This window comes from Carettochelys insculpta, chromosome 4, assembly GCF_033958435.1.
Source record: "Carettochelys insculpta isolate YL-2023 chromosome 4, ASM3395843v1, whole genome shotgun sequence".
Classification (NCBI taxonomy): domain Eukaryota; kingdom Metazoa; phylum Chordata; order Testudines; family Carettochelyidae; genus Carettochelys; species Carettochelys insculpta.
The window spans coordinates 18,203,220-18,222,790 of NC_134140.1; the positions used below are offsets into that span (position 1 = coordinate 18,203,220).

General features: G+C 38.0%; 1 protein-coding gene across 3 annotated transcripts in view; it reads left to right on the forward strand.

The window, feature by feature from the left end:
• Positions 1-19,571, forward strand: part of NSD2 (nuclear receptor binding SET domain protein 2) — a 149,414-nt gene that overhangs the window by 92,150 nt on the left and 37,693 nt on the right. Inside the window, exons 10-12 of one of the 3 annotated variants that reach the window (XM_074992333.1) lie at positions 33-157; positions 17,451-17,582; positions 19,178-19,301. In XM_074992333.1, the coding sequence (XP_074848434.1) occupies positions 33-157; positions 17,451-17,582; positions 19,178-19,301 (381 nt within the window). Of the gene's footprint in view, positions 1-32; positions 2,254-17,450; positions 17,583-19,177; positions 19,302-19,571 lie in introns of those variants that run through there. The other 2 variants (XR_012645318.1, XM_074992331.1) reach the window with 2 other exon arrangements.

The following is a 19,571-nucleotide window of genomic DNA, read 5'->3' on the forward strand; positions in this document are numbered from 1 at the left end:
ACTTCACTTTGTAAACCAAAATTATTTTACAGCAACGAAAAATCTGTCTGATGCATGTAAACCACTGAAGAAGCGAAATCGGGCTTCAGCAGCAGAATCTTCAACTCTTGCTTTTAGCAAGAGTTCATCTCCTTCAGCTTCCTTAACTGAGAATGAGGTAAAAAAAAAGTGGTGTTCACACTCGGCCATATAGTTACAGAAAAGTATCAGGTGTGAATTTTAAAACTATGGGGAAAAAAACATAAATGCTCTTATCTTGCTCTTTATAAGTTACAGTTCTGGCCTTTGTAAAACCTGTTAATGTGTGTAATGAAAATTCATTTATTGTAACAAACCTCCAGTTAGGGACTTGAGATTATTGTGGATTTTAAATGTATTTACCAAAAAAGTTAAATTGTAACCCTCTCTTAGAAGCAAAGTAAAATGCCAATGTGTTTTGTATATCCTTCTGCAGATTTTATTTAATTGTGGACTATGTTATTTACATTGTGTAACAACACTGTTACCTTTCCACGGGTTGTTTATTGAAGCAAGTTTCTCGATCCTCTGTACTTAGTCTACACCGGTCTTGGGCAGTTTTCTGAGCCGTGGTGCTCTTTGCTCTCAATTGTTTTTGATCTGTTCAATTAGGTACTTTCTCTGTGAGTAGCATACTTGATCAGGCAGTGTAGGATGTATCTTTTTGATATTGATATAGTCTTAGGTCTGCACATTTTTTATTGTAACTCTCCCCAATTGACATATGCTAAATTAAGTGTATATTTATATACAATAAATGGAATCCATTCTGCTGGTCATCTGTACTATTAAAAAAAAAAAAAACTGCCAAAGAATGGTAGCATGAGAACAACCTGTGTGTGCTGTTCTGGAAGGGGGTTTAGCAGGAACACACATAGGCAACATCACTAGTTGGTATAAAAAAGTCAAATGTTTTTAAAAAAATCATGAAGGTTTTAGGTTCTTCAAAGAAGATAATTAGTGTTTTGTTTGCAAGGCAATAGGATTTCAAGCTGTCTTGTTGAAAACCTAAGTTTCTCAGATACCATGATGAGTGCAAAGTATCTTGATTCTTTTCAGTAAATGACTTATTTTCACAAATTGGAATGAGTGCACATTAGCTGCTGTGTGTAGTTGCTATGACTTCAAAAATATTTTACTCCACCTTCCAAACAACAAAAATACAATAGTTAATACTAGTTCTCATCTGTATCAGCTAATTTAATTCTTCTAGTTTAAGTTTTCTACTTTTTTGGAGCAACTGTTGAGGCTTTCTACTTAATGCTGTATGTCTTTGTGGGGTTTGACTTGTCAACCAAATCCATGTAAGGAGGAAATGTGAATGTTTTAAAATGTACACCTTGTTATTGTAATCTGGGAAGACAATTCTCCAGTTTCTATCAATTAAAAAATTCACTGTTCAGAGATGTTTTTTGATGGCTCAGTTGTTTTAGGATTTAGGAAAATCTAGTATCAGATTCTGTTTCCACCTGCCAGTGATTGTGAGTCAAATTGTGCAAGGACATGGGCTGAGTTGGAAAGTCTTTGAAATCTCTGCTGGAAAATCTGCTATGTATTACAAATGAGATAGGAGGAAAGAAAGAAGATGAATATAGACTATCGTCAGAGCTATGCTTACACAATACAGATTTGCAAACAAGGAAGTAAATTATGACAGCTTCTAAGAGAGGTGAAAAGAAATGACATTATCTTAAAATAAAGTTTTCACAAACAATGGAGACTTCAGAATAATAGTTGGTCATGTGCTGGATTCTTAGCTTTTATATAAATCAGCCCTGACTTTGACTTCTACAAACAAAGGATTTGGACTAGTGAGTTTTCTATGGCAGTAGATTTTGTGCCAATAAATAAAGGAAAACATACTAGGCATTTGCTTCTGAACTTATTCATGACTATTCTGTGAAACAAAATAAGATTTCAATAAGTTTCAGATTTTTTGGGAGATTTTAAAAATATCTGTATTGTTATTTTAGTGCTTGCGTATTTGGCAATGTAGACAATGTGGCCTTCCGGTGTTAATAAACAGAAGAATCTCCAGGTGGAAAAAGGAAAGGGAGTGTTTAAAAATAAATATAAAACAAAAGATGGAGTGATTAAGCATATTGATCTTTGTTTCTCTGGGACAGTGGTGCAAAGCAAATTGATAGATGCAGATTTTTTATATTAAATACATTTGATCTGATTTATATTTTTTGTTATCCTTTTAAGCTATAAAAGTGTTGGAATAGTCATGGTCTTTAAGATGGATGAGAAAAATACATATCCTGTTTACCTATGTGTGCACATGCACATTCAAACTGTAACATGGAAAAAAATCTGGCCTTCTTCCTTTTCTAACAGGTGACCATGTATTGTTTCAGGAATGGCACCAGGATCAAATGCAACACAATAATTTTTCTGGGATTTTTGGAAGCTCTATTGAACCCTCTAAAATTTGTCTTCATTGACATGGATTTTTAGGATCAAAGCGTTTTTGTTCAAAGCAAGGGAAAGAACACTTTATCTTTTTGCATAAAATTCACATGAATAGTCACTTATATTCAAAATCCCAAGTTAATAATGACTTTTCCTAACTGGAAATAGTTTAAAGGGCACTGTTTTTTTTGTTTTTTTTTGTTTTTTTTTAAAGAAAGTAGGTGCTTAGACTTTCTAAAATTCAGAACTGAGCATCCAAAATCACTAGCCACTTTTGAAAATCTTAGGGCATCACTACCAGATGAAACTTACTTTTTAATTCTTTTGTAGTTGTTAATGTAGATCAATACTCAAAAATAAAACTATTGATGCAAATAATTTTGAGAAAAAAGTAGTTAATTTTCTGTCTGTTAAATTTTTATCTGAAATGTTTGGCTTATACCATATGAAATATTATATTTGAAGTGAATTCTTAATGAACAACCTGTTATGACATGGTACTAGAATTTTATAGCAACATGGTAAAGGCTCTGGAGAACGAGAAGAGTCTTCTACGTGATATAGAAAATTCTGGTATAACAATATGAAAGCCTTATGACCTTTATGAGAAGACATGTTGTTATATCATTGATCTCTTTTCTAGAGAATAAAGCAAGTGTTTATTTTTATTGTTGTTTCTTTACATCAAAAATGGAGTAGACGGATAGATTTTTATGTATAGAATGTGGGTGCCCTTAGACTGCAACAGGCTAAAAAACCAAAACTGCATGGTTATCTTACACTAGCAACTTTTGCCGGCAAAACTGGTGGAACATCCAGAAACAAAATACATTTTGTTGACAAAACTCAGCACTTTCGCCAGTAATGTTCTGCTTCTTAGCCATGAGGAATAATGCTCTTGACAAAAAGCTGTGTGGATGCTCTGGGGGGCCTTCCATCGACAGGCAGGGCATCCAGAAAAATGGACAGCCCTGTCTGCTGTGTTTCCGTGTGCCTATTTTGTTGAGAGAGCAGACGAGCAGTCTGGCTGTTCTGTTGACAGAATGAAGCTCTCTTCCTACTGGCTTTTGTGTGTGGCCTCACTCTGTCGACAGAAGTTTAGTTGGGAGATTTCTTCCGACGGTGACTTCTGTTGACAGAGTGCTGTCGTGTAACCGTAGCCCAGGTCTCTAGGACTGCTAGACAATTGGCACGTGTCTTTCAGGGTGTTTGCAGTGAGGCATACCTGATCCAACTTTTTAGTCAAATGTTGATGGATATATATTTCATGAAGTAAAATGGGTGAACTCTTATGTATATCTGTTGAAATATTTTTTTAAAAAGTGTCAGCTGCAGGCAGTGCAAGTTGTAAGTTACTTCCCAATGACACAGAAAAGCAGAAAAAAGAGAAGTAGGGGCCTTAGAATATTCTAAGTTCTTAGCCAGGTTACCATTTTCCACTCTATGGAACTATGAATTGAATTGGCCATCACACAGTGGTTAAAAATAAAAATAAATGTGAGAAGGTTTTGTTCATGCAAGGAGTTTAACAATATTATTTTAAGACTGCGTAATGTTTATTTCTAGGGGGAGGGGCTGGGGACAAAATTCTGCACCTTAATGCCCAGTATCAAACAAGCTGGATTTCTGTTCATAAATACAACACATAGTGTATAGTATATCATAATATTCCAAGACATCGACTTCAAGTTGTGGCAGATTTGTTATATGTTTTTACCCAAGTAGTCTCACATTGGAGAAATTTTGAGACCAAGGTAAGATATTCAATTAAGAAGGCAATCCTAATAAAATATGTGCAACTTGGAATCAAAACACAGCTTCACTTCCATGTATCCACATAGAACTCTAATTTTATTTCAATATACATCCTCAAAATAGTTATGTAAAAATTTTTATCTTACAAGGTGATATCCCAGAGGCTAGGGAGGAATAAGTTCACAAGATTTTGGAGAGATTAGGGTGCCTTGCAGGTCTGCAAAACTAAACTCTGTTTATAGCACTGTGCTTTTCTATCTTCTCTTCTAGCTGTATCCCTCTCCGCAAAATTACATGTAAGAATAAACCAGAATGAAAAATCATTAGACATCTTTCATAGCCTGTAAATCCAATGTCTACTGGAGTTTTTTTTGTCTTGGTCCCTGTGCACATTAGTAATAAATATTGCAAGGGGTGGGGAAGTAACTTGTTTATATTTTTCTCCCTATTTTGTGCCACCAATAAATACCTGAAATTAGACCTGCATTTCCTACCGTATTTTACTGATGTCTGTGGATACTTCCATGTTCAGATGAGAAAGCTCTAGGCTTGAATGTTCTTTGGCAACACATTTTGAATAGAAAATTTATTTTTTTCATGTATTATTCTCCTCTTGTAAACTGTTCAGACTGCCAAAGGTTGAGATTTTGTTTCTAAGATGTTGACATAATGTAGGTTTTTATTCCACGTCCATCACCATGGTGTCCTGAGTACCTGTATCCTATTGATAATAATAAATAAATTTCTCATAGTTATTTGTATTCCAGGAATATTCAGAAATGCACACCTTATGTGAACAGGCCATTGCTAATGATAAAGGTGGAACATGTCCTATACTAACTTTTTACTTTCATAGTATCATGTACACTTATGGCACAGTGTATATAGAGAATAACATATTCAGTTTAACAGCTCGGGCCAAAACATAATTCTTCGGTTCAGGATCTCCTATACTGAAATAAAAGAAATGTTAACCGTACTCAGTTGGCTCTGTCAGTTTTTCTGTCTCTTTCTACAATAGTTTATGTCATTTGAATATAGTCTGTCTTTTGCACCTTGAGCTATGTGATTCCCATATCAGTTTTACTTAGATTGAAAAACAATAATAGTAGAGTCATTTGAAAAGGTGAAGAAACAATTAAAGTTGATGTTTACCATAGAAAACATCAGAGTTTTGGTTTGTCAGAAGTCTCAGGCCCACTCTATATCTTTAAAAAAACCAAACAAACTAATCGCACTCAGACACAACTGGAATTAGTTTACCCTAGCTACTGTCCCTTCTTGAGGTAGATTTTACTTCAAAAGAAAAACCCTTTTCATCAGTGTAAGAAACGTCTATACTACATCTGACGAAGTGGGTCTTGCCCATGAACATTTATGCTTTGATATATCTGTTAGTCTATAAGGTGCCACTTCTTGTATCTATACTACAGTGGCACAGCTGCAGTGCCGTGTCTGCCACTGTACTGTAGACATACCCTGGTATTCAAGCTTAACAAGTAAGTTACTTCCTGATTTACTATCAAACATAAATGAAGGCTTAGAAGTTACTTGAGCCTTGATTTCTGTGTGAAAGTAATCCTACTAATGTGCTTATAGATGAGAGAGAGGGTGCCTGTTAAAGGAACGCCTCTTAAACCAGCCCAGTGCCTTGAGCAAACTCATAAGCTGTTAAATAGGATCAGGGGCAGGATAGGGATATCTGTGGGACAGCAAGGTAATTGAGTTGGTGAACTCTTGTTTGTAGTTCTGTGGAAGTGATTGGTTTAACAGATAAGTGAAGGACTGTTTTCATCTTTCTGATTTTAAAATGTATACATGCAATCTTAGAAGATAATAAAAGTAATCAATACATGACTGAGGAATTGTGATTGAATGTGTCTAGAGTACAGTGTGAGATTTAAGGCCACATTTTATAGCACTTGGGAAGTGCTGTTACACAAACAATGTTTTGTTATAAAAGGCATTTTATGCAACAATTTAATAAAAACGTGAAGTGTCAGTCTAAGGAAAAATTAGTTGAGACTGAGAGGGGCTAACAGTACCTTGCATTCCATCTGTGTATCAAAGATGGAAAACAAAAACATTACTAACACTTCCACACTTGAAAATGCTGTCTGTTTTGAGGTTTATTAAGCTAGAGAGGGTTTGCCTGTCTCTGGAAGAGCTTGTCAGGGAGACAGGAAGGAAAGAGTCTCCATACTAATGCTATAAACAAAAATGTACTTAACTCATTCTAGCACTGCATTGCTAACTCATGATGGACAACATTCAAAACTTGCTTCTGCTTCCTGACTCTTACATCAGCGAACATCTAGCATTTTTTTCTAGCCAATTGAAAACCAAAGGATGACTTGGTGGGGTTTTGTGGGGTTGTGTTTTTGCTTTTTGGGGGGGGGGTTTGTTTGTTTGTTTCTTTGTTTTGGAGGGGGGTGCATTTTTTTAAGAAAAATACATAGGAAGTAAGCCTTTGAAGAAAGCTCTATAAATTCATTTTAAAAAAAATTGTAGCATATCATGAACCTGAGACAAAAAATGCCTTAATGGTTAATTTCTGTAGGTCTGTCAACTAAAGGTCATCTCAGCAAAATGGGATTTTCTTGTCTTCCTGCTTTTTAAAATATTTTGGAATACAGATTGGATGGGTGTAGTCTTCTATCATTTTGGTACCCAGAATTTCTACACCCTTTCTCCCCTCTGCTGTGCAACCCCACCCCCACTTCCAGTATTAGATGGTTTTATATTTTCCCCTTTAGGTTGTCTTATTTAATATTTTCAGCTGTCTGTTTTAAAGTTCTGTAACTACTTGTGTGGAGGGAATGAATGTTGCACATGCTGGTTTTGTATTAAAAAGAAACTTCAGCAATAACTTTGGTACATGTTTATTTAAAACTCAGGGCAAGATTTCCCAGCTCTGCTGCTTGACTGCTTTTCACAGAATGGCTGGAGGCTAAATAGATTATTTCAGTGTGTTCAATTAATATTATACACGAGAATTCCTTTGTCCAGGCTTAGAGATTATGTTAATGCTTGTAGAACAGTTAGTTAGACCTTATGAGAAGTGGCTGTGTCAAGATTAGATGTGTCATACCTGCTAATCTTAAATTTTAAAAATCACACTTGGCCCCTAGGTTATGGTGAGTTGGCTTGCTGCTCCATCAATATTTGTTAATTACAGTGGTGGAACTGGCATCAGATATGTGGTACCAAAAACGTTGTGATAAATGATTCTGTTTTCAAAAAAGAAATTGCTTTATCTCAAATTTAGATTGATACCACACCAGTATTAGTCATTTTATTATAGTATCATATTTAGGGTGACCACCTGTTCTGTTTTTAACGAGACTGTCCCATATTTTAGGTCTCAGGCAGGAGTCCCTACTCTTTTAACAAAGAGGCAAATTGTCCCATATATTAGTGCACTCCACCCTGCTGAGCTGCCCTTCCCTAGTCAGCCTCTTGGTTGTGGCTTCAGGTAGAAGCAACTAGGTGCTGGACAGCATGTGCATATGATAGCAGCCGCACATCCGTGGAGGACAGGTGTCCTGTGTTTTGCTTAGGAAATCTGGCCACCTTAATCATACTACTTATCCTGTAAGCCCTCAAAAATTTTCTGGTGAGTGATTTTTAGTAATGTAATTCGAGCTTGCAGTTAATGGGAGTTTTAAATTAAAACTGAAAAACTGATTGGACATAAATAGTATTCTTAATTCTTCTGTTTGTTCCAGAAGAAAACACCCCTCCAAATAATTTCACAAAAATATACACTAGACAACTCGAACGCTTCTTGGGCCTTAACATTGTATATAGAGACACCCTTATTTCATACTTCATTATTCTCTGTCACCCTCCCTACAAAAATTTCACATCAGCACAGCCTCTTTAATAACATCTGGTTTCTTGGGAAGGACAGTGCATTGTTTCATAGAACTGTCATTTTGTGTGGGCCCCTTTGTTGTTTTATTGTATATTTTTATATACTCCTGCACAAAGCTATGGGACAGATTTTTTTTTTTTTAACTATAATTGGAGATGCACATCTCCTAGAACTGGAAAGGACCTCTGCAGGTCATCTAGTCCAGTTTCCTGCCCTCTTGGCAGGACCAAGCACCATCCCCGATATCTCCTCAAGGACTGAACTCACAATCCTGGGTTTAGCAGGCCAATGCTCAAACCACTTAGCTATACCTCCCATAAAATACAGTAGAAAATATCGGGCCATTTGCAAAATTAAATCAATAAATATGCACTAATGTGAACCAAATTCATGGTCTGTTAGTGGTTTATTTTTAACAGGTTTATGCATCAAGTAGCTTCCTTACATACCACAGTAAAGATAGTTTTTATAAAAATTGTTGATGTAGTAGCCTTCTTGGCATCGTGTCTACCATTGTCAGACAATCCACTAGAATGCTGACTTTGGTAACGCCGCAAAGGACTTTACGAGAACCAAAAGGTGTATTTCAAGAGGAAAAAAAAACCAAAACCTTCATTCAAGTGAATGTTGTTGTATGAATGTAAAATGGTAAGAGAATCAGGATTACTGATGGCAAGCTTTGCTTGATTATACATTATTACGTTTTATATAGTTTTACATGACTTCCAGTTCTGGAAAATCAGAAACATTGAAATATTAAAATGCAAGATTTTATAAATATACTTGAAATTATGCTTCTTTTTTTCCAGTTTGACTCACTATTACAAACTGTCAATAATAATACTATGGAGAAATTAAAATTTAAAAAGAACAGTATAATTCTATTTCTTAATAAAGTCACTTTTTAAAAAGATCTCATTTGTTGCCTATGTAAGCGATATGTGATGAATAGTATATGCAGGGAATATGAGATCTTTAGGAAGTAAAGTAGAATTTGTTACTCCTTCCAGTGACCGTTGGATGACTAATTATGTCACTCTTTAGGTCCAGAACAAAGTTGGTCCAACTCTCATTGACTTCAGTAGGCTCAGAATGTCACCTCCCCCTCCTCCAGTTTCCAGTAAAGAAATTATCTGTTTTATTTCTAAATCTCCCTCCCTATCAGCTGACTATAAATCACTTGCTGCTCTGTCAGTACTATACTGGGTAAATGCTTCAGAGGCAGACCTTCCTGTCAACTTGAGAGGGTGGAGGGGAGAAGAGAGAATTAAGGAAAGAATGATAAAATCTTTCACAGATTACCCTGTAGTAATTGGAAGGTTTGATAGTGCTCATGTTTCTGGATAGGGTGATGACCCATCTCTGCCTAACGTATGAAATTATGAGATAGTGAGCACCTGTTTTGGGAGGTATTTCATTTGTGTACAAAATGTGCAAAAGAATAATGAAATACTGAATTTTGGGGTAAGGTCACATTGAAGAAGTCTACCAGTTTTTTTTCAAAGGTATTTTAAGCAAATGTCAACATTCACTTAAGCTGATTTTCCCATTAATCCTTTTTTTAAAAGTAGCTGGTGGGGGGTGGGGGAGAGTCCTTTTAAGTCTAATAAAATTACAATTGCAGGTTCCCTGTAGCTAAAAATGAGCACATATCTGGTTTTGCCTCCGTGAGTGATACCCACCCTCGATTTCTGGATCGAACATCAGGAAAGAGAAGATATTGTATGCAATTTTTCCCTTATTAAGGAGATTGTGCCTTCTTTTGTCATATGAATAAATGTTTATTTAATGAACTTGGGGAAATCAGTAAAGAAAAACTTAAACAAACAAAAACCCAATACTAATTACAGAGCCCTGCAATCTGAAAGTTTGTGTACATTTTTTTTTGTTTTCCTATACAGTATTTTAACAGGCAAATTAAAATAGTAATCTTCTCAGTCTTCTTTCACTCTAGAGTTTACTGCATTATAGTAGATGAAAAGCTTCTTTATTATACTTTTGTTAAAAAACACTTATGTAAAAAAAAATTATTGAATTTTTTTTGTCATCCATGTTAATCTGAATTCTTCCCACAGTATTGGACATTGCTATGGGCAAAAACAAGGTGTTGCCATTACTTGCTAGCCTGGGTCATACTTTTCACACCTCTTCTCTCTCTCTCTCTGCAGTCACTTGATAACAAATAGGATGTATTCTTGTCACCCTCCTATTTGTGAGTTTGTTGATGGCTGATAAGCCTGATTTTGGAGCTGCAGATCTTATCACAGAAAGGGCAGTTGTTAGTAGCTGATGCTCTTCTCTACTTCTCTGCCTCTCCTCATCTGCACTGCAGTGGGGCCTCTTAAATTGTGCCACCCCTCACAGTTTGCTGTTCTCCACTGGGGATAGTCTTTCTCCCAGGTTTCTCCCAAATGTCAACACTGATGCTGCACTTCTCTGTGTGTGCCTTCAGTATGTCCTTATATCACTTCCGCTGGCCTCCAAAGTTCCTTTGTCCTTCCTCCAACTCATAAAACAATCTGTTTTGGGAGGTGCTGATCAGACAATTGAACCACGTGACCAGTCCAATGAAGTTGTTGATGAAGTATAATGGCTTCAATGCTGGAGTCCAGAACTCTTCATGTGCCTGTCTTCACAAGAGATACTCTCCTGAGGTAGCATTGATGGTATTGTTCAGATGCTTTCAAATGATGCTTGAATATTGTCCAGGTTTCACATGCGTATAGTAGCATTGGAACAACCATCACACAGGATACAAGGAGCTTTGTCTTTGACTTTAGCGGAAAGATGACTTCCAAGGTATGGGAAGTGTTCCACATTTACCTGCTGTTCTCCATTGACTTCAATAGAAGGTGCATGAGATTGTCCTGCCAGCAAGGGTTGATTGAGCACATTGGTCTTCTTTGATGTTCATTGTGAGGCTGAGATTCTTGTATGCTTAAGCAAAGGCACTTAAGATGATCTGAAGGGTTGCAGGAAAAAGAGCAGCAACCTTATTGTTATCCATGTTGACATCCACGATCGAGGTTATGGAGGTATGCTTCACACCATCTGGAAGCTTGCCATCAGTGCAGTGAGGGGTCATGGCAATGAAGATTCAGAACAGTGATGGGGAAATGATACATCCTTCTTTGATTCCAGTTTTGACCTCAAAAGGGTCACTTTGGAATCCATTGTTGCTCAACAGTGTGGCTGTTCTGCTGTTGTGGATCACCTTCAAAACGCTAATGAATTTTTGGGGACAACTGATCTTTGAGAGGATAGTCCATAGAGCACTGCGATTTGACTGAGTTGAATGCTTTGGTCAAGTCTATAAAACTCATTATTGAGGCTTGGTTTTGTTCATGACTTTTTTTTGCAGTTGCCAGGCAGTGGAGATCACGTCTGCTGTTCCTCGGAGTGGTCAGAAGTCACACTGGGATTCTGGGAGAATTTCTTCTGAAAGTCACAGGAGTTGGTTTGCAAGGATTCAAGCTAAGATTTTTCTCTTCTGTTGCCAGGAGAGAGATGCCACGATAGTTCCCACCATCTGACTTGTCACCCTTCTTGAAGACTCTGATGATCAGCGTGTCTCTGAAATCTCATGGCATCTGCTCCCTATCTCAGATCTCCCTATCTGAGAATCAGGAGATGGAGTTGTTTGTGGAGCTCTGGCCTGCTTTCTTTGAAGACTGCAGCAGGTATTCCATCTAGTCCAATTGCCTTGTTGCACTTCATCACTTTGGTGGCATCTGGGGACCTCAAGCAAGGTAGGAAGTATTGCAGGATGGTCCCTATGCAGTTGCTGAGGGATTTGGTCAGGAGAGTCTAGGACCATGGTGAAAGGGCAGTTCAAGAGCTCACCATAATGCTCTCCAATGAGAAGCAATGGCTTCATTGTCTTTCAAGAGTTGGGCATCATCCTTTGATCTCAGGGACTGATTCCATGGTTTTTTGGTCCATAAACAACTTTGGTCCATTGAAAAAACCTCTTGTATTATTGATGTCTGTGAGATTCTGGAGTAACTCGTGCCTTCTCAGTCTACCACTGTTTTTTCAGAGTCCTTGTTTTTAGTTGGAATTCTGCCTTGGCCTGCACTTCTCTCTTCATTGTGCCGTTGATGTCACTTTGTCAGGCCCTGAAAGCTTTCCTTTTTGCCCCAGTCAGGCATGCATTGCCTTATTGTTCTCATCAAACTAGTCCTGATTCTTCTTTGACTGGTAGGCAATGTTTTCTTCATAAGCTCCAGTGTTGACATTTTTCAGTCGACACCAGTGTTCTTCCACATCTACAGGGTGTGCTGTCGGCAGCTTTCTTTGGAGTGTTATCTGGAAGTCACTTTGTCTGATGGGGTCCTTCAAGCCCTGTATGTTGATCTTTTGCCCGATCTGTTTCCTCTCTCTTCTCCATTTGGTGACAATCCTAATCACCATTGTAGATCGAATAAGGTGGCGATTGGTCCAGCAGTCATCAGCACTAATCATTGCACATATGAGAAGGACATCATGCTGATCCTGGGCGTGGACAATGACATAGTCCGTGAGGTGTCAGTGCTTCAATCAAGGATGTTGCCATGAGGTCTTAAATTTATTTTTCTGACAGAAAAGGGTGTTCCTGTTGATGAGCTCGTGTTGGGTATAGAATTTCTTCACATAATCTGCAGTGTCTAGAATTGGTGCATACGCACTTATGAGAGTTACCTGTTGGTTTTTGGCAAGCTTCAAGTGGAGAGTCATGAGATGCTCATTGATGCTGACAAGGACTTCAGATGGGATCCTTGTCTGTTTGTTTTTGATGACAAATCCTGCTCTATGAATTCAGTTTTCTTCCTGTGGGGTTTCTTTCCAAAAAAATGTGTACCCTCCAACACCTTTTCTTAGCTGTCCTTCTTCTAATCTGTGCCTTTCTGCCAGGGCAGATATCTCTATGTTGAATCGGTGCAGCTTGTGGACAATAATTGCCATGCGTCTTTTAGGTTGCTCGCTGTCATTGTCCATTAGAGTCTGAATATTCCATGTTCTAAACTGTACTATTTGATATCAACAGCACAGAGGTGAACCCACTGGACATGGTTATCCAGTCGTGGGGTTGAGGTGGACTATGTTTAGGGCACTTTTTCTAGCCCCTTCCCCATGTGAGGTGTGCAAAGCAGATCCTAAATAGGGCTGTTCAGTGGTGGATGCACCCACCGGACCATTCTATTGCCTCGGTTCTCTAAACAGAACGTGATAAGTACATACACTGCATACGTGCTGGTCCTTGACTTAAAGCTTCCAGATTTCACAGTCCCGCTCCCGTTGGCATTCTCCATTAGTCATAGGGCTTAAGTTTAGGAGAGTAGTACACAGAGGAAAACCTCTGTGCCTGACTTCTTTTAATGTGGGAGGACTTTTGCACTGCAGCCACCGCATGGTTCTTGATGGATAGAAGGCTCAGGTCCAGTGGCATGGGACCCACAATGACTAGGAGTCTCCTGTCTGCTGCAGCCTTCATCTGCCTTCACAGCCATTGTACCATTACCTCTGCTATCGTCCACCTGTTCCATTGAGGACTTCTGGATCATTCTTCGTCTGGGCCCTACCCCTTGACCTTGCCACCAGGGGTGACGCTGCTGGGAGTATGAGACTCTACAGCATCGCTCTCTGGTTCATTGGAACACCCAAGTTCTCTCACCATGACAAGATGACAATCCCAAGAGTGAGACTTTGCACATGTTCTCTATCTTAAGTCCCATATTATTCCCTCTACTGCTTAGTATAGTGATTCTTTGTGTTGGCTCCTTTTTACGTGTGCCTCCTCCTGCCCAATAGCATGCTGGCACTCGTACTTTATTCTTAATATGTGTGCCAGATAGTTTCATCCTCTTTTCTAAATAACTTCGGAGACAAAAAGTTGTTGAACTTTCCAACAAAGCCCTTTAATGAGAGTAGAACTGAAGAGGGTGAGAACATAAAGATTATGTGAGATTTAAGTTTGTGAGCTCTAGTCTGTGCTACAGTTATGTTGACATAAGTCAACCTTGATCTAACTATAAGCATCTAGACTAAAATGTGGCTTTCCTCACTGTCACTTACCTACTACATCAACTTAATTCCACATCTGCTAGACATGTGAGCATGAATGTCCAAGTAAATAGATCGGCATTGTTGCTTTCATTTACTATTGCTGCGTTTTAGAAGCTGTCCCACGACACCCCACTCCGTAACTCTTAAATCAGTGCAAGTGCTCTGATAGAGGATGTGCACTGCTGAAACAGGAGCAAAGCATGGATATTCAAAAGTGATTTAATTGCTGCTGCTGTCTGCATGTCTACTTAATTCTGTAGTGCATACTTAGCTTCATGTATTGTAACATGTGTAGAGTATAATAGACCTGATCAAAGAACACTGTAATGCAATTGTCAATGAGTGCATCTCTGTTCAAATATATGGTTGTGTGCCAAAAGGCATTTGAGTGGGGGCATTGTTGTGCTTTCTGTTGTTATGTAGGGGAACTCCTCCCAGACATCTAGTTCTAGCTGAGCGTTTCCATCTTGTGTGAGCACCCTTGGAAGGTGCTAAGATGCTTTTTCTTTAGTCTTGGTATAGACATCAGATTGTCTTGTTGCTCTAAGTGGGTTGATTAAGTCCATCATTGCAGTTGGATTGGAGATGCTTGGGTTGGTCCTTTCTGGTGGTGCCAATGCTTTATGTACAAAATTGTTCTATTTCAGGGTCTATGCTGATTTCCTATTAGCTGTTGGGTTAACTTAAAGGTATGAAAACCGAATAGTTTATGACTTGCCCTCTTCTGTGTGACACTAAAATATTTCATAGATTTCAAAATCAGGAGGGACCATTTATGATCATCCGGCCTGAGTACCTGTATAACATAGGCCATGTAGAGCTTCCCAAGAATAATTCATAAAGCATATTTTTAGTTTAAAAAATCATCACATCTTGTGGTAGCATTGCTCTGGCTGAAAGGGAACAGAAACGGGATGAGGAAGACTTTTTTCAACAAGAATATTCTGCAACATTCTTATCCTCTTAGATGTAGCAGAAGCCATGTTACCCATTAAGGCACACTTCCCAACTCATCTTTCATGTTTTTGGAAATGTCTTTTAATGGTGTTTCTTTGAAGAGCAACTGGTATTGCTGCATTTCTGAGGTTTACTTTTTTTTAATAGTTTCAGGATGTTTTGTTTAAAATATTCAATTTGGGCTTTCTGTAATGTGAACAAGCTAGGAATGTGAGAATGAACACAGTTTAAATACTGTTCCTCATATACATTAAAAATGTTAATTGATTGTCCTTAACATTTTTAGTGTTGGATAATTTAAATAAGATTTGAAATGGTTCTTTATTTCTTCAAACTCCAATAGTGTCAGCTCAATCTCTTTTTCAACAAGATGGCTGCCCCTAGCAGTGCACTCGAAAATTGTCAGCTTAAAACTATATGAAACTAATCATTTCTCTAAGCGAAATAATCAGTCAATTTATATTTGGAGCTGTACCTCATATGAAATAAATATGAAATAAACCTTCTTTGGACTATTAAAATGCTAAGATTACTAAAACTGCCCAACAAAAGGCTTCAATATTTTGAAATGAGAAAAAAAACCCTTTTAATGTGTGGTCCTCAATTATATGAAATTTTCTGTTTATCCAAATCAGAATAATCTGTTCTTACATCAGTGAACATTGAAATTCATTCTATTATCCAAAACTATATCTGAACATAGTCAAACCTTTCTCCACTTCTCCCTCTCTTCCCATTGCAGTATATGGGCCAGTGCCTTTTGTGGACAACTTTAGAAGCGTGATATAAAATGTCCTTCCCTATAAATTTTGTCTTTCTGCATTTGCAGACCCACTCTTCCATGTTTCCAGGTCTACAGAAACTTTCTACAATCCAGGTTACTGCTGCAGCCCTTCCCCACCCCTTCCTAGATTTACAACTGTTATAGTAGGTCATGATTTAGGGCTTTAGAATGCACACACCTCTTGCTTGAAACTTTTTACACTTTTAGCAACCATTCTGTAGAGCAAATATCTCTCTTGACCTGTAGAAGTTGCAGATAGGTAGAAATGTGCTAAGTGTGAATGAAGATAAAACATGGACATACGGATTTAATTTTTTTTCTGTTTTTTTATGAAGATGATTTAAACAGTAGGCCCTAGAGACTGCCCTTCTCAGGAGAGACACCAGATTGAGAGCTTGCATCCTAAAACAGGGTTTATTTATTTCTAGTTACATCTGTTAGAGGAACTTACATTGTTTACTGCCACTGAATTTCACGAGGGTAAATTTGAACATCTGTATCCTGGATAGCAAAAGAGCATTAATTCCTGGTTTTGGATGGGACTAGAGAATTTAGGAAGTTAATCTCATGTTTTGTAGGCAGCGGGGTCAGCATAAAGGCCATTTCACTTACATTCCATACACAAGTGAGTTATCTAAAAACATTGCAACATATTAGGATGTCTGGTACCAAAAGTCTTCCCTTCACCTTGACTTTAGTGTAGTGCTAAAGTGGTATTATGGAGGCTGTCAATGTTTGCTTTTTAAAAATCTTCAGGAATACCTTTTGACATAGCTTGTGGTTTTAATGCTTACTTTAGAAGGACAGGTTTGCAGTCCTTAAAGTCCTCTCTCACTCTCCGTATGGGAGGGGGAGAAATTTGTTGCTTGTTGAACTCCCACTCATAGAAATATGCAACAGTCACCCTGAGAAAGGGGAAAAAGTTATTTGTCATAGTAAATGTGATTCTGAGAGTGTTGGCTACATATTTACATGACAAGCCTACCTTTCCCTTTTCCTTGGAGCTCTGCAGTCATGGGGCTGAAATTTAGTGGAGTGAGTCCAGGTAGTTGCGGATGGCCTCATGTATTCTGGGCAAGACTCCAAAGTTCAGTTCTATGAAATGGTGTTTCTGCTATTGCAGTTGCAGTGCTTTTCTGCAAGGTAACCAAAGGTGAACAGCACCAATTTTATGCATCTAATAAATAAAAATTAGCAGACAATGGTTTGCAAACAGGTATAGTTACTAACACGTTTTATATTCCTTAGGTAACACATCTACCATTTTTGTGTGTATGGTACACTATATTGGCCTTTGGCAAATTATAACAGAGAATTGAATCTAAAATAAAATGGCACAGCAAGATCTTGAGATTTTTATCTACACTATTAGTTGAGTCTGTAAAGAGAATGGTTAGCCCATTTTTTTTTGGGCATCCACCAGCAAGCAGCTCTACTTTTTTAATAAAATTTTCTTTTTTGGTGGCAATTAGTAATCTGACACTGTTCTATAATTCCAGCTATACATTTCCTTTAATAACTTTCTCTTACAAAACTCATTACACTCAAACATTTTCCTCTACGAATTTGGTTGATTTAATGCATACATTTAATCTTCAGAACTCAGATGGTCAAGGAGATGAGCGATCAGAGTCGCCTTATGAAAGTGCAGATGAGACTCAGACAGAAGCATCTATATCATCCAAAAAATCTGAGCGAGGAGCAGCAGCAAAAAAAGAATATGTGTGTCAGGTGAGAGACATTAGTCAGTCAGCTTTCTGTTACTTTTGGATTTTCTCTTTAGAAATGTTTTTTTAAAGATACAAAACTGAGACTGGAAATGGGGATTTTTGTGGAAAGGGAGTTTGTGCTGAATTCAACTCTAGGTTATTTATATTTCTTGAGGGAAGAACAGTTTACTGGTATGAGCACTAGACTAAAAGACATGGTTTGTTGAATTGTAATGTATTCCTCTGTTTGACCACAGGCAAATCACATAGCCTTTCCACATTAGTTTTTATAATTTCAAAGCTAAGGTAGTATCTTTCTCAAAGGAGGACAGGTAACTAGCTAATGTTAGGTTTTAAATCCTGCAACTCAGAGACTTGTCTGTGTTTGTGACTACTACAGTGAGACTCACATTCCAACTATGGCCTTTGGGCACTACTGTAATGCAATAATATTTTCTTTAATGATCATATTAGTATGGACAGGCTTCTAAAATGCTGCTAGCAATATTTAGAAAGGAATTTTTAATTATGAAATGAAGTAACAAACATCAGAGAACTTCTGATTTGTCTTTAAAAGTGAAAAGAGCTAATTTTCTGTATCTCCAGCTCTTTTCATATTGTAGTAATGAAATTATATTTTATTTTAAAATGTTGAACTAAATATTCACTTAACCTGTGCTGTCATTATGGCTAGGTAGTTGTTAGTTACTCATTCCAGTGCTGATAAGTCAGACATGAAAGTATCATAAGGCCTATTATATTAAATGATCTGTTCATGTTAAAGGGGGTAGGGGGGAAGGGTTGCTTTTAAGCTTACCTATTGTGCAAGTTCCATGATTAGAATATTTGTTTAAAACCTACATTACAAGTTGGATCTCTACAGTCTAGACTTCGGTCATCCAGCCACATCTGTGGTCCAGCATCCCCATGGGTACTCCTGGACTGAAGCACATATGGAGAAGTCAGGCCCTGTGCTCAGAAACTCCTCCTCTGCCCTCTCCGAGCTTCTGGTGCACCACAAATAACACATTCATAGCATACAATCTTAGGGAGACAAGTAGAAGAAGGGAGTATGTGGGGGAATGCAGGAGGGATGCTCGAGGAAGAGCCCGACAGCTGGCAGTGAGGGCCAGGAGCACAGCTCAGATGCCACGGTTCTTGGTGTGCTCCCATGGGACTGTAATCCTGCTTGCTGTCCGGAGGGCTCTACAACTACCCTGCTTCTTCCCGAGTATACCTCCAGTCCCTGGTCTGTCATTTTATTCCTCTGCTGATGGGAGTGGTGCCATGCAGCTGTCCGCTGAGGAGGGGCTGATATTTGCCTCTCTGGTTCCGGCAAATTCCCTGCTTTGGTAACAGTCAGGTCCCAAGGGTGCTGGGCTAGGGATGTACAATCTGCATTTAGCCATTTTTAGGTAAATATGTATATACATTAAAATATTTCATAGGAAGGAAACATTTTGGTTGGAACTAGATAATCTGATGGTCGTAGAATTATCTTTTCCTTTGCTTCAGATACGACCAGTGTGGACGGGTGGGAAGGGATGGGAGAAATAACAAAGAAAACAGTATTCCGCATGTGAGTTTTTAATACTCAATACTATTCTGATTTAAAAGCTGTGTGAAAAACCAGGTGATCTCCTGCTGTGTGAAGGCCTATGCTTTGGAGCTTTCCATGTAAGCTGCCTTGGGCTCCCTGGAAGACCAGCAGGAAAATTCATTTGTCGTGAATGTACATCAGGCAAGTCTGATCCATTTCTGTTAATAAAAATTCATAATATTCATATCTTTTGTCCTGTGTTTTCGTGATGTGATACTCAAGTGTCCAAGAAACATTCTTGGTTGATCTTGACATCTGTGAGATCACAGATGACCAATGTTAATGACTTTATTGTTTAAAAGAATTGCCCTAAGTGTACTCCTATGGTAGTAATAAATTCTTTAAATAAGAACAGTGATTGAATATTTAGAGTTTAACCATGTAGAATTTAAACAGTAATTAATTTACTTT